At 42.9% G+C, this 16,194-nt stretch overlaps 1 protein-coding gene across 1 annotated transcript in view; it reads left to right on the forward strand.

The window, feature by feature from the left end:
• CELF2 (CUGBP Elav-like family member 2) overlaps positions 1 to 16,194 on the forward strand; it is a 669,316-nt gene that overhangs the window by 118,548 nt on the left and 534,574 nt on the right. The window contains exon 2 of the mRNA XM_087722719.1: positions 10,377 to 10,412. Coding sequence (XP_087578845.1) covers positions 10,377 to 10,412 — 36 coding nt within the window. The remainder of the gene's footprint in view (positions 1 to 10,376; positions 10,413 to 16,194) is intronic.

Here is a 16,194-nt window from a genome sequence, read left to right on the forward strand (position 1 = left end):
AAAAGTTGATTTACTTCTCCTCTGTGCCCGATGCTCATGCCACACCATTTGTGTTCAGCCGTGCAGCGTAATTTGTGATACAATATCTCTGTCCCTCGGTAATAGCAGTATAATTACACTTGACAAGAAGCTCTTGAAATCTGACTGGTTTGGGGATAGAGAAAAAAAAAACCCTTCTTTTTTTTTTAAAAAAAAATGAGATTAATCTTCCTTTTGTCTACTCTTATTATAATGAGCATTGTCCTGTATAAATGGATCCATTTCTGAATGCAAAGGCAGGAAACAATTTGGAATTCCCACTCCGTATTTCATACCGGAACTTTTTCCCCACTTCCCCACTATTTCCTTCTGCTCCTTCGCTTTCCTGTCTCCGAACACTGCTGAGTAAATGAAGCTTAATATGTCACTTTCTTTGCCTGAACCCAGTGACACACCTCCAGGGCTGGTTTCGGAAAGCAAAATACGTGAGATATTAATGAGCACACAGCCTCCTTTAAAAGTCAATCCAGGAGTCTATTATTTAATTGGAGCAGGGGCTCAGGGTGTCGATGCTGCAATGATTAATAAGGGGAATTGCTTGGTTCAGGGTGCCAAGGTATTGAACTGAATAAGGTCTCTTTTTTTTCCCTTATTGGGTTCATTTCTTTTCTTTACTTTTTTTTTGGGGGGGGAGGGAACGGTGTAAAATTGCTTTAGCAATTATTGTTTGGGGAGAGATCAGGTCCTGTTCTATTTCGGGGAAAGCAGTATTCCAGTATTTGAGAGGTTGCTATAAAGAGGAGGGACTCCATCCAGTTTTGGTCGCCACGATGTAAAAAGGATGTGGAGACTCTGGAAAGAGTGCAGAGAAGAGCAACAAGGAGGATTTGGGGACTGGAGGCTAAAACCTATGAAGAACAGTTGCAGGAACTGGATAGTTTAATGAAAAGAAGGGCTAGGGGAGACATGACAGCAGTCTTCCAATATCTCAGGGGCTGCCCCAAAGAAGAGGGAGTCAGGCTATTCTCCAAAGCACCTAAGGGCAGGGCAAGAAGCAATGGGTAGAAACTAATCAAGGAGAGAAGTAACTTAGAACTAAGAAGTTCTGACAGAACGATTAATCAGTGGAGGAAGAGACAGAGGAGAAAGAGAAGGAGAAGAAGGAAGAGGAGACAGAGGAGGAGGAGACAGAGGAAAAGGACATGAAGAAGGAAGAGGAGATGGAGTCAGGAGGAGAAGTAGGAGGAGAAAGAGATGGAGGAGAAGGAAGAGGAGACAGAGGAGATGAGATGGAGAGGGAAAAGAAGAGATGGAGAAAGGAGGAAATGGAAAAGAGGAGATGGAGATGAGATGAAGAAGGAAGAGATGGAGATGGAGAAAGCATGAAGGAGGAGGAGGAGACAGAGATAGAGACGGAGAAAAGATGGATGAGAAGGAGAAAGAGAGGAGGAGGAGGAGGAAGAGGTAGTGGTGGTGGTGATGATTTCTTGCAGTCAAAGACCAGTCCATAAAACAGCGTGCCTCCATATAGGGAATCCTTGAGGTTTTAGGATTAGGAAAGGAACCAATCACTTTGCAAGATTGGAGTGCAAAACACACTGTGTCTGTCATATGTCAAAAATCCTGGGAATGCCTTCTTGAGCAGAAGGACAGATGGCCTGAAGAAATTATGAACAGCTGCTGAAAGCAGACACTGGTTACCGAAAGCGGCTTTAGCAGGTGAAATCAGATTTGATAAACCTATAAAGGAGATACCGGTGAATTCCTCCCAGGAGGAAGTTACAGATTGTGGTAAGCCAGTTTTCCTGCTGGAAAGGGAAATCCAAGTCAGTCAATATAAAAGTTAAGCACCTGTACGGGAAGCCATTTAGATTCAGTATGGAGAACAAATTTGGAAACCAAAGTGCGCATTCAGCAGCTCGTGAAGTGCAGTGGCTTTTTTCCTCCAAGATTGCTATTATTTCCAGATTCTCTCCTGCAATTATTACGCTTTGAATTGTCAGCCTTTGGGATGTGGAAGCTGAGATGTTCATTACCCTGGACATCTACAAACTGTTTTTGGTTTTTTTCTTTTGGGGAACAATTAAATACGAGCCAGCCGTGTGCAGCAGCTGCCAAAAAAGCCAACACAGTTCTAGACTGCATAAACAGAGGGATGGAATCAAGATCACATGAAGTGTTAATACCACTTTATAATGCCTTGATAAGGCCACACTTGGAGTACTGCATTCAGTTTTGGTCACCACGATGTAGAAAAGATGTGGAGACTCTAGAAAGAGTGCAGAGAAGAACAACAAAGAGTATTTGGGGATTGGAAACTAAAACATATGAAGAACGGTTGCAGGAACTGGGTATGTCGAATTTAATGAAAAGAAGGACTAGGGGAGACATGATAGCAGTCTTCCAATATCTCAGGGGTTGCCACAAAGAAGAGGGAGTCAAGCTATTCTCCAAGGCACCTGAGGGTAGAACAAGAAGCAATGGGTGGAAACTAATCAAGGAGAGAAGCAATCTAGAACTAAGGAGAAATTTCCTGACAGTTGGAACAATTAATCAGTGGAACAGAAGTTGCCTCCAGAAGTTGTGAATTCTCCAACACTGGAAGTTTTTAAGAAGAGATTGGACAACCATTTGTCTGAAGTGCTGTAGGGTTTCCTACCTAAGCAGGGGGTTGGACTAGAACAGTGTTTTTCAACCTTGTCAACTTGAAGTCCTGTGGACTACAACTCCCAGAACCCCCCAGCCAGCATAGCTGGCTGGGGAATTCTGGGAGTTGAAGTCCACAGGACTTCAAGTTGACAAGGTTGAAAAACACTGGACTAGAAGACCTCCAAGGTCCCTTCCAACTCTGTTACTCTAATTAAATCAGTAGAAGCCATACTTCCCAGCCCTCTGTCCTCCCTGCTTACACCTTTTTCTGGCATTTTGGTGTTTTTGTTCCCATACTATAAATCAGTTTAATAAATGATCTTGTCTTCCCCTCCCTTTCCCAGCCAGGAATTTCTGTCAGGTTGTGTGTGTTGTGTTCAAACACAAAGATATTGCTTGGATCTCTGGTAGCTTCTAGCCAACGTTGGCTAATTCTGAAAATGCTAAGCAGCATCATTCTAGAGAAAAGAATGAGAGATTGGGGGGGGGGGGGAATGATCGCAGGGTTCCAATATTTGAGGGGCAGCAGAAAGAAGAGGGAGTCGAGTTATTCCTCAAAGCTCTTTGGCCAGAATCATAGAGGCATGGGGCTAGAAGGTACCCAGGAGATCTTCTAGCCCAGTGTTTCTTTCAGACAGGGGTGTACAAATTTGAGGACTTTTAAGACTTGTGGACTTCAACTCCCAGAATTCCCCAGCCAACATGGCTGGCTGAAGAATTCTGGGAGTTGAAGTCCACAAGTCTTAAAGTTCCCAAGTTTGGACACTCCTGCTTTATGATATGTGGGCTTCAAGCGTGACCCGTCAAAACCACGCTCGACTAAGCCGCGCCTGATTAAACCGCATCGCTGACGTCATCAACAGGGCGACAACAGCCAACGCGGAGAAAGAAGGGCGCTTTAAATAGCGCTTTGAAAGCAAGCCGATTCAACTTAAGGTAAGGGTTAGGTTTAGGGTTAGCTTTAGGGTTAGCTTTAGGGTTAGGTTAAGGGTTAGGGTTAGGGTTAGGTTAAGGTTTAGGGTTAGGTTTAGGGTTAGGTTAAGGGTTAGGTTTAGGGTTAGGTTTAGGATTAGGTTTAGGGGGGTTAGGTTTAGGTTTAGGTGTTAATTTTAGGTTTAGCGTTTACAGCGTGCTTCTGTCTCCGCGCTGTTGTCGCCCTGTTGATGACATCAGCTACGCGGTTTAGTCGAGCACGGTTTATTCGAGCGCAGTTTTGTGGTGGAACCGGCTTCAAGTCCTTGAAACCCCAGCCCAGCCCTGTTGGCTGGGGAATTCTGGGAGTTGAAGTCTACCTATTTTAAAGTCATCAGGTTTGTCAAACACCACTGTCACCCAACACAGACTGTCCGAGATAAAGTTGTCGTTGATCTTTGTCTTCTGAACAATCTCTCCAGTTTTGTGCCGTCTGCAAATTCGGCTGGCGCCTCTTCTACCCTCTTATCTAGGTTTTGTTAAATGCAAGCAAAATCATGCCGGATTTGACAGACAACAGCAGCAGGAGAAGGCTAGTGGGGACAGTGTGTGTATGTCCATATTTAGGCATGGAAACCACCATAAATTTTGTGAGGGGAACAGCTGGAAATAGCAGAGTTTAAATGTGACAGGGATGTATCTCCTTCGGCTCTCTATTTCCAGATGCTTTTTCCTGGTTGCTGAATATCTTAGAAGCTTTCTCTCCTTCTCCCAAAGTAGGAAATCTGGAATAAAGCCAAACCTTGCAACTATTATATTTCACCTCTAAGATGGTGGAGTTGATCTTCTAAGTAGATTTTAACCACTTTCTATTTCTCTTTGCCTTCTCTAGCCTTTAGCTCAAATATATATATATATTGCCTAAGATGCAATACAGCACAGGTTCGAATCCCAGTAAGGGTATGGCTAGCTGATGAGAGCTAAATAGCTTGAAATAGATCTATACTAGTCTCCCTTTATTTATTTATCAGCACAAATAAAAAACACAAATATAACAAAAAGGCAACAGTAAAAATATTGGGTTTCTGTCGTGATGGACTCTTGTGACGAGCCGATTGACAGATGTTGGAAGCAGTTAGCTTCCTCCCATAATTGGGGCTTACCAGGGGTTGTGACACTAATATATACCTTCTTCCCTGGCTTCAGCTGATAAGGAGGAGACCTGTGGCTTGATGGCTAAGACGTTTGCGTAAGATGCTATACAGCACAGGTTCGAATCCCAGTAAGGGTATGGCTAGCTGATGAGAGCTAAATAGCTTGAAATAGATCTATACTAGTCTCCCTTTATTTATTTATCAGCACAAATAATATATATATATATAAAATATATATTAAAAAAGTATTTATCAAGTAGCAGAATTTATGACTGCAAATTCTGGCTTAAATTTGAGGCTGGTGGAAAGGAGATGCAATTGCAGGTAATACTTAACTTACAACCACAATTGAGTTTGGGATTCTCATCATAAATTATCGCAGTCATAATGTTGAACCGGATTTGATTTTTTTTATCACCAGTTTTACGACAGTCGTTAAGCCAATCCGAAGTTACTAAGTGAACAGTGCGACTGTCATACCCGGAAGCCATTTTTTTGCACTGGGCCTTCAGGCCTGCCACATTTTCTACTGTGGGAAAATGGGAGTGGGGATTATATGGAGTATGGGAGATTTATAGTCAAAATAACATTCCTTTCTCAGAGAGTCAAGGACGTCTTGCCCTGCACCTGGAGTGGTGTGACTGGGAGGCATCTCCAGTTTTGGATGGTGCCTGATTGGGCCATGTGATGGACGTGTGGGTGCTGGGCAGGGACTTGAACTTTCGTTTCGGTGGGGAAAACCTGGAAGGTTTCAGATTCGGGTTTTCCCAGATGTGCCAATATGACATCTCTAATAAAAGAGAACTTTGAGGAAACTTAAGCCTTGATGTCTTCTTGGCATCAAGGTAAAAGATGGCTTCATAATACGTGTTCCAGAGGTGACATGCAGAGCCCTCTCTGTGGGCACGCGTGCCGTCGCCAGCTGCTCTTCTGGTTTCTGAGGCACACATGTGCGCCGGCCAGCTGGTCTTCGCGTACACCGGAGTGCGTGAAACCCGAAGACCAGCTGGCCGGTGCGCATGCGCACACTGGCTGCCTGTTCCTGGAAACACAAAGACCAGGTGGCCGGCATTTGGTGGGAAAAAGGTTTGCCATCACTGAATTAGACCGAGATGGGGTTGGCAGGTTGTGAAAAGCTGCCATATGTAGCTGCAGAACTTTGAACCGCCACTAGAGGACAGTCAAGAGACATAGCAAACTGTCTCTCCTGCCATCTAGTGGTCATTTGGATGTCTGTGGAGATTTTCACTCATCCAATCATGGTTGTCCCAAAGGTGCTTTTTTCAAGAGGCATCTGGACTTTCTGGATTTTTCGTTTAGATTTATTGGCAACCTTACTTCAGTGCAATTTTTGAAGCAGAGAGAGGGGAAGTAAAGCTGGATTGCATTTCCTTGGCCAGCGAGGTTTAGCAATTCTGAAGAAATTCTCTCAAGAGTAGCTGAGATGGGTTCCACCACAAATCCGCGAAGCCCTTATCCGCGGAGACATAAGCGCGAAGACTAATTTGCACCGTTTGAAGCGCTAAGGAAAAACGCGACCCTACCGCGATGTAATCACGGAGGGCAAATCCGCGCATTCCCAAGCACTCAGTACCCTAACCCTAACCCTAACCCTAAACCTAAACCTAACCCTAAACCTAACCCTAAACCTAACCCTAAACCTAACCCTAAACCTAACCCTAAACCTAATCCTAACCCTTACCTTAATTGAAATCGGCTTTCTGCCGTGGCGCCGTTTTAAAGCGCCCTTCTGTTGCTGCGCTGTTGTCGCGGCGGTGATGACGCGCGGTGATGACATCACGGCTTTAGCGACGCGCTTATGTCTCCGCAGATAAGGGCTTTGCGGTTTTGTCGTGCCACGGCTGAGATGGACACCCGTTGTGACAGTAGTCATGTCCTCCTTTCGAAATATTCAGGTACCTCTAGTTTGAGTAGCTACAAGGGGAGAACAGACCTCGCCTTTTCAACTCTAGATGTTTTGTTTCGTTTTTTTTAAGGCCAGGTGGTTCTAAGTCACAAACGGAGCTTCTGAATTTGACCTCCACGGTAATTGACTCTTCTCCAGGGCGCAGTTCTAACGTGAGAATTAGATCGACCCATATGGTGACATTTTGATTCCGATGCAATTAAGCCAGTGATAGTTTGCTTCGGGATATGTGACTCAACAGCTCACGTTGTTCATATCAGGAGCTCCTGCTGACCCACTGGGAGGTTTTTGTGGCATTTGTGTCAGGACAGACAAGCAAATTCCATGTGTGCTACATTGATATACGAATAGGTGTACATGATAAGAAGAAATAATAGTAACTGTGAGAGGGATCTTGGAATCCTAGTGGACAACCATTTAAATAGGAGCCAGCCGTGTGCAGCAGCTGCCAAAAAAGCCAACACAGTTCTAGGCTGCATAAACAGAGGGAAAGAATCAAGATCACGTGAAGTGTTAATACCACTTTATAATGCCTTGGTAAGGCCACACTTGGAATACTGCATTCAGTTTTGGTTGTCGAGATATAAAAAATATCCTGAGACTCTTGAAAGAGTGCAGAGAAGAGCAACAAAGAGGATTAGGGGACTTGAGGCCAAAACATATGAAGAATGGTTGCTAGAATTGGGTATGTCTAGTTTAATGAAAAGAAGGACTAGGGGAGACATGATAGCAGTGTTCCAATATTTGAGGGGCTGCTCCAAAGAAGAGGGGGTCAAGCTGTTCTCCAAAGCACCTGAGGGCAGAACAAGAAGCAATGGATGGAAACTAATGAAGGGGAGAAGCAATCTAGAACTAAGGAGAAATTTCCTGACAGTGAGAACAATTAATCAGTGGAACAACTTGCCTCCAGAAGTTGTGAGTGCTCCAACACTGGAAGTCTTTAAGAAGAGATTGGACAACCATTTGTCTGAAATGGTATAAAGTTTCCTGCCTGAGCAGGGGGTTGGACTAGAAGACCTCCAAGGTCCCTTTCAACTCTTGTTATTCCATTAAGATGGATCTAACCAAGTGTTGGGTATCCTAGAACCCAAGAGATCAATGGTTTGTCTCCTCCTTCCCCTCCTCCTTTTTATCTAATTAATCGAGCCATTTTGGTGGTAGTGGTTAAGGCACCAGGCTAGAAAAATGGAAAATTGTGAGTTCTAATCTCTCTTTTGGCATGAAAGACAGGTGGGTGACCTTGGGCCAATCACCAGGATACTGTGAGTTCTAGTCCTGCTTTAGGCATGAAAGACAGCTGGGTGACTTTGGGCCAAGAAAGCTTGTAAAATGGGGCAAAATTAACTTAACAACTGCCTTGCTTAGCAATTGAAATTTTGAGCTCAACTGTTGTCGTAAATGGACAATATATGCGCTATATTTTCTATAAGATCTTATAAAGTTTGAATGAGAACATACAATATCTTGTAATATCTTGATATCTCCGGAGATTTCAGCTATATTAAATGTATTGTCGTTGTTTTAAAAAAGATTATTTAAAAATCATTTTAATTTCATTTAATGTCACGGTGTTACATAACGCATCCCCTCCTAGCTGAAAAATGCAAGGAATGATAAGAATTCCCACCTACGGTTACGAAAAGTGCCATCCAGGATCAGTGTTTCTCAACCTTGGCGACTTTAAGTCCTGTGGACTTCAACTCCCAGAATCCCCCAGCCAGCACAGCTGTGCTGGCTGAGGGATTCTGGGAGTTGAAGTCCACAGGACTTAAAGTCGCCAAGGTTGAGAAACACTGATCCAGGATAAACAAGATCAGTTCCTAAATTCTTATTTATGTTCTTCAACTTTCTGACAAACCCAGCTGATTCCAAAACCGTAGCGTGTTGCCAAATGTCAGTTTCTTTACTTTCTCTTCGTTTATCTCTGTTATTTTTTTTTATTGAGCGTGTATGTATGAAATCATACCAAAATAAAATAAAAAATAGGACCGTGATGTGTTATATAACATGATTCACATCCTAAGCACATGGAGAGAAGTCTAAAACAGCCTCCAAAATGAGTCTTGCGATAATTTAAGGAATAATCCTAGCAAACGTTCTTCTCCCTTAGCCATTCTTATCAATGATTTTGGAGGAATTGTTTTGATTTTTTTTTGGGGGGGGGGGTTTCAGGGTTTTTTAGTTTTGAAAAACCAAAGCATTCTTTCTCTTGCCCTTTGCACAATCGCTTTTCTGTAGTGTTTTAGCGTTGTCAGCACACACCAGTGTCCATCCCCCGGGAATTGAAGGGAAGGAAAAGGAGAGTTTCTTTGTTAATCCGGGGAGCGTTTGAACGAGATGAAGTGTGGAAATATTCCTAATTAAAACCCGAATGTTGTTAATGTATATCTGCAGTTCTTGTGAATTTTCTTACTTATTAGGATTAAACACATTTGAATACTAATGAAGTTTCTTTTTTCTCTCCCCCCCCTCTTGTCTCTCTCTTTCTCTTTCTCTCATGTTCTCTCTATCAAACACACACATTTTCTTTCTCTCACTCTCTCTCACACACATTCTCTACCACACACATTCTCTTTCTCTCACGTTCTTTCTTTTACATTGTCCCTCTTTCTCTCACATTCTCTCTCTCTCACTCTCACACACATTCTCTCTCACATTCTCTCCTCCTCTTTCTCTCACATTCTCTTTCTTTTACATTATCTCTCTTTGTCTTTCTCTCACATTCTCTCTCTATCAAACACATTCTCTCTTTCACACACACACACATTCTCTCTTTCTCTCACATTCCCTCTTTCTCTCCCACTCTGTCTCTCTATCAAACACACATTCTCTCTCTCACTCTCTCACACACATTCTCTCTCTTTCTCTTTCCTCTCACCTTCTCTCTCTTTCTCTCACATTCTCTCTATCACACACATTCTCTTTCTCTCACTCTTTCACACACATTCTCTCTTACACATTCTCTCCTTCTCTTTCTCTCACATTCCCTTTCTTTTACATTGTCTCTCTTTCTCTTTCTTTCACACTCTCTTCTATCAAACACACATTCTCTCACACACATTTTCTCTCTTTCTCTCACCTCTCTCTTTCTTTCTCTCGCATTCTCTCTATCAAACACACATTCTCTCTCACTCTCACACACATTCTCTCTCACACGTTCTCTCCTTCTCTTTCTCTTACATTCTCTCTTTTACATTGTCTCTCTTTTTCTCTCACATTCTCTTTCTTTTACATTATCTCTCTTTCTCTTTCTCTCACATTCCCTCTTTCTCTCCCACTCTGTTTCTCTATCAAACACACATTCTCTCTCTCACTCTCTCACACACATTCTCTCTCTTTCTCTTTCTCTCACCTTCTCTCTCTTTCTCTCACATTCTCTCTATCAAACACACATTCTCTTTCTCTCACTCTTTCACACACATTCTCTCTTACACATTCTCTCCTTCTCTTTCTCTCACATTCCCTTTCTTTTACATTGTCCCTCTTTCTCTTTCTTTCACACTCTCTTCTATCAAATACACACTCTCTCACACACACATTCTCTCTCACACATTTTCTCTCTTTCTCTCACCTCTCTTTCTTTCTCTCGCATTCTCTCTATCAAACACACATTCTCTCTCACACACACACGCTCTTTCTCTCTTATTATTTCTCTCTCTTTCTCTCTTATTATTTCTTTCTTTCTCTCACATTCTCTCTTTCTCTCTCTATCTCACTCTCTCTCTCTCTCTCTCTGTCCCTCTGTTTCCTTGTAGTGAGACTGCCTCAGAGTTATCTGGAATCTTACCAAGGTAAGCAAGCTGTTCTGCTAACCCAGATCTGTTTGTTGGAGCCAAAGAGCTGCTTTGCTAACTGATGCATCCAAGACAGCCTGTCACATGTTTGGAAGGGGGGTTTGGATGGGTGAGTGGGTGGGTGGGAAGAGGCCATTTCTAAAAGAAACCGTCATGATTAAGGGGGGGAAAAGTGTGAGTTTCAGAGGCAGAGAAAAACGTTTGCCATGTCAGACAGAAGCATCTGTAGAGTGGGCTCTTTCAACAAGAGGTGATCTGTGTACTTTTATTTTAATCGCTTCATTTTAATTGCCACGATGTTGCTTTGAGAACATCCGAGGGGAATGACGGCCAGGTTCAGACTTGGAAGTCTTCACAGGGAACTTCAGCTTCGTTTCAGGTGTTCTGCTTGTGGTGTAGGGTCCTTCCTTGCTTCCTTCTTCCCTCCCTCCATTCCTTTTCTCTTTCCTTCCTTCTTCCCTCCCTCCATTCCATTTTCCTTCCTTCATTCCATCCTCCCTCCCTCCGTTCCTTCTCTCCTTCCTTCTTCCTTCCCTCCATTCCTCCCTCCCTCCTCTTTAACCCTATCTCTCCCTCCTCTTTAACTCTCCCTCACTCCTTCCTCCCTCTGTCCCTCCTCTTTAACCATCTCTCCCTCCTCTTGAACCCTCCCTCCTTTTCCCCTCCGTCCCTCCCTGCCTCCCTCCCTCTCCCTCCTTTAACCCTCCCTCCCCCTCCCTCTTTGTACCTCCTCTTTAACACTCTCTCCATCCTTCCTTCCTCTCCTTCTCTCTCCCTCCTCTTTAACCTTCTGTCCCTCCCTCCTTTCTAATCCTTCCGCCCTCCCTTCCTTCCTTCTTTCTTTCCTTCCTTCCTTCTTTCCTCTCCTTCTCTCTCCCTCTTCTTTAACCTTCCTTCCCTCCCTACCCTCCTCTCTAACCCTTCCTTTCTTCCTCCCTCCCTTCTTTCTAATCCTTCCTTCTTTCCTTCCTTCCTTCCCTCCCTCCCCCCCCCTTCTCTCTCATCCTCTCTTTCAACAAGCAGAAGGGTTTTGAAAGGTTCATGTGGGTGTGAATCTCTTAAAACAGTAAATACTTTCCCAGCACTTTGGGAATGGCAGAGTAGACTCGGCACTAATGCTTTTAAGCATGTGGGATCATTTCTTTATTATCTCTGCTGATTAAACCTGGACTCCGTGTTCTTTTGTGTTTCCAAAACAGGCATAATATTTTTTGAGTCAGAGGAGTGGGGAGGCAAAAGAGATATGCACTTCCTTCATAAAGATTTTTTTTTTTTTTAAACCCTCCATTTTGTAACTTTATGGATGCAGCCACAGATAATATTTGATGAAAGTGCGCTTTGGCTCAAGCTGATAATTTAAGACCTGGGAACAAATCTTAGTAGTAGAACTTAGTTATTTGGCCTCCTTTCATCTTACCCAACTAGTTATACAATTCAGCCATCTTACTTTCTTCAAAAAGTTTGAGCAAGTGGACTCGAATTTCACATTCTTCCTATTCTGGATTTCTACTAATTTTATGTTATTTATCAATCAACTTTGGAGATCTCTTACAGGCTTGTATCAGTTAAGTCTGTGACGGCTCATAACATTGTCTCTCATCCTTCCTCTAACTACCCTGGAACACCATATCTACAAAATCTTATTTTTTGTCATTGTAAGTTTTTTCTTGTAAAAGGGTTGAGCACCAAGGGGAAAAATGTTTGGGAAAAGCTGCCAGGTATTCTCTCACCAATCCAGAACCTTCAGTGAGCAGATAAAAACAGGCCCTAGTGCCACAGGCCAATTTTTACCAAAGCATTATTTACATAACAGTTCGATCCTAGGTAGAGGCAGCTATTGGGAAAATGAGGAAGAAGAGGATATGATTTGGAAAATTTTAGATTGTGCCGAAATGGACGGACTGACTTTAAAAATAAAAGATAAAGAGGACGCAGAGTATTATTACTTGATATGAAATAGATTTTACAGACAAGAGGTAGAAATTAGGCAAAGAAAGATCATTGCTGCGTATGAATGAATTATAAAAATGACTCATAATTATAAATATGCCAAGACAATCAACGAGTAGAGTCATATAAGTATAGAAGTATAAATAAGCCAATACAAAAAGTTAGCTAAAACACTGTTATATTATTATTGTTACATTACATATGCATTAAAATGTATTACATACATTATGTGTGTGTGTGTGTATGTAATGTAATGATAATAATAATAATATACATGCACACACACGCGCGCACACATACACACACTCTCTCTCTCTGCTTCTGTAAATGAGGACTGGTTTTCTTTTGAATCTTGGCTCGAGGCTCATGGATCAATTATCAGGGCATCTTTCGGAAATCTGACAATGTTCTGACAATGTTCTGTATTCAAAATATTAATAAATAAAATAATAAAATTTGAAGGAAAAAAGGAAGTTAGGATTTCCTTCTTCAGCAGGGAGGGGTTGGACTAGAAGACCTCCAAGGCCCCTTCCGATTCTGTTATTCTGCTCATCTGTTGAATACTACAACACTGCTATCATGTCACGCCTAGTCCCCCTTTTCCCTACACTAGACATGCCCCATTCCTGCAACCATTTCCATGCGTGTCTCCGTCCTTGTGGCCACGCAGCTGCCAATCCTTTCTCCTGGCCAAGAAAACACCGTGACCCGTCAAAACCGCGCTCGACTAAACCGCGCCCGATTAAACCGCGTCGCTGACGTCATCAACGCGGCGACAACAGCCAGCGCGGAGAAAGAAGGGCGCTTTAAATAGCGCTTTGAAAGCAAGCTGATTCAACTTAAGGTAAGGGTTAGGTTTAGGGTTAGCTTTAGCTTTAGGGTTAGGTTAAGTGTTAGGGTTAGGGTTAGGGTTAGGGTAAGGGTAAGGGTTAGGTTAAGGGTTAGGTTTAGGGTTAGGTTAAGGGTTAGGGTTAGGGTTAGGGTTAGGTTTAGGGGGGTTAGATTTAGGTTTAGGGGTTAATTTTAGGTTTAGGGTTTACAGCGTGCTTCTGTCTCCGAACTGTTGTCGCCCTGTTGATGACGTCAGCGACGCGGTTTCGTCGGGTGCAGTTTTGTGGTGGAACCAGAAAACACAACCATCTTTCTGAACTCAGTTCATAAGCAACGCTTGTTTTTCTTGACAAGCAGCTATCTACTGAGTTTTTTTTTTTTAAGAAAAAAAAAATCCCATTCCTGGCATTTTCGGGGTAAACTCACTGTGCACTAAATGCAGAAGACACATCGCCCTGCACAATGTGTGCCTGCCCGATCGCTGACCTTTAGGTTGGCAATTTAATATAGATACATCAGTGAATGATATATTGGCAAAGGGGTTGACAAGCAGAAGCCGGGCGGGTAAGAGATTCTGTAGCTTCCCAAGGCGCTGCAATCTAATCTTGATTATTCTGTCAGCCTGTTTATTTGCTTTTTTTTGCTGCTTTATTTATTTTCACATGATGAGCTCCTTAAGCCTGGCAAGCCGGCGGAGGTGGAGGAGAAAGTGGGGCTTGTTAGAAATTGCACTCCACGAGTTGATATTTGCTAAAAAAAATGGCAACCTCACAAATGGCAGTTGCCGTTCTAATCTAGTTCAATTCACATCAATTTAAAAATGTAGGGCCTTCAACTCCCAGAATTCCCTAGCTAGCATTTGTAGATTTCAACACCCATAATTCCTCAGCCAGCGTTCCTGGGTTTCAACATCCAGAATTCCCCAGCCAGTATTCATGGACTTCAACTCCCAGAATTCCCCAGGCAGCATTTGTGGACTTAAATTTTGAGAATTCCCCAGCTAGGATTCATAGATTTCAATACCCATAATTCCTCAGTCAGCATTCATGGACTTCAACTCCCAGAATTCCCTAGGCAGCACTCCTGGATTTCAATACCCATAATTCCTCAGTCAGTATTTGTGGACTTCAAGTCCCAGAATTCTCCAGGCAGCATTTATGGACTTAAATTTCCAGAATTCCCCTGTTAGGATTTGTAGGTTTCAATACCCATAATTCCTCAGTCAGCATTCACGGACTTCAATTCCCAGAATTCCCTAGGCAGCACTCCTGGATTTCAATACCTATAATTCCTCAGGCAGTATTCGTGGACTTCAAGTCCCAGAATTCCCCAGGCAGCATTTGTGGACTTAAATTTTCAGAATTCCCCTGTTAGGATTTGTAGGTTTCAATACCCATAATTCCTCAGTCAGCATTCATGGACTTCAACTCCCAGAATTCCCTATGCAGCACTCCTGGATTTCAATACCCATAATTCCTCAGACAGTATTTGTGGACTTCAAGTCCCAGAATTCCCCAGGCAGCATTTATGGACTTAAATTTCCAGAATTCCCCAGCTAGGATTTGTAGATTTCAATACCCATAATTCCTCAGCCAGCATTCATGGACTTTACAACCTAGAATTCCCCAGGCAGCATTTCTGGATTTCAACATCCTTAATTCCTCAGCCAGTATTCATGGACTTCAACTCCCAGAATTCCTCAGCCAGCCTGATGATCACATGATCCTGGGACTCCTGCAAGGGTTGAAAACACATGCTGGTTGCCAAGCGCCCCATTTTTGATCACATGACCGTGGGGATGCTGCAACAATTTTAAGTGCAAGGACTGATCATAAGTCATATTTTTTCCAGTGCTGTTGAATGGTCGTTAGATGAATAGTTATAAGTCGAGGACTACCTGTGCATGCACGAAAAGGGCAGGCCTTTGTTTTCTAGGCTGTGACTGACATCTTGAGGAGGGGTGGGTGGAAGATTCCATCTGCAGGAAGCCTGAGAGCCTCTTCTAAGCATGGGATACTTTCTCCTCATTGGACTCGTCCTTCCTACCCACCAAATTCTTCCCTTTGTGTTGCAGATCCGAGGAGGGATCACCTGGTGTCCTCCTTTCCATCTCTGTTCTGCTTGTGTATATATCATTTCTTATCTCTCATCTCTTTATCTATCCATCCATCCCATCCCATCCCATCTCATCTCATCTTTCTCATACCATAGACATTATCTACATTGTCTCTCTGTCTGTCTATCCATTCATATACCCATCTATCTATCCTCTATATCATTACCTTGCCCCCTCCTCTTCTCTCCCTCCTGGTTCTTGCCCGCTTTTACACCCAGTTGAATGTTTTGATGTTTGTGGTTCAATTAAATAAACTTTAAGCTATCTTTATGCTGCCGAATTGCGCAAACGGTGTGCTTGTTCTGATTTGGACCGAGGGGGTGACTGGGAATGAGCCAGATGCAAACTAAGTGGGAAATCAAATATAATTTTGCAAGACTCCTGTCCCGGAGACAGCATTAAAGAATATGTATGTATGTATGTATGTATGTATGTATGTATGTATGTATGTATGTATGTATGTATGTATGTAACACCAGGCAGGCAAGTATTGACAGAAGACAATACATCTATAGAACGAAGCGATATTGTTAAGACCTTTGTTTAAATTATTGAATAAGTGAAATTGTTCCTTTATTTCTGTCTTAATCAAAGGTTTCTGCTGTCAGTGGTGGGTTTCAAAAATTGTTCGAACCTACTCTGTGGGTGTGGCCTCCTTTGTGGGAGTGGCTTGCCACCCATGTGACCGGATGGGAGTGGCTTGCCGCCCATGTGACCGGATATGGAGATGCCGACGACACTTGTCAGAACCACCTTAAATTACCTCAAACCCAGCATTGGCATGCATAAGAATATGATGTAAACTTGTTTTTTAAAAGGCATCTTTGGTTTGCGTTAAAACAACTTCAACACATGCAATCTTCTGATTGCACCACAAACGCA

Source organism: Thamnophis sirtalis, unplaced genomic scaffold (genome assembly GCF_051295495.1).
Source record: "Thamnophis sirtalis isolate CommonGarterSnake01/CBP01778 unplaced genomic scaffold, rThaSir2_p1.2 scaffold_9, whole genome shotgun sequence".
NCBI classification, from domain to species: Eukaryota; Metazoa; Chordata; class Lepidosauria; order Squamata; family Natricidae; genus Thamnophis; species Thamnophis sirtalis.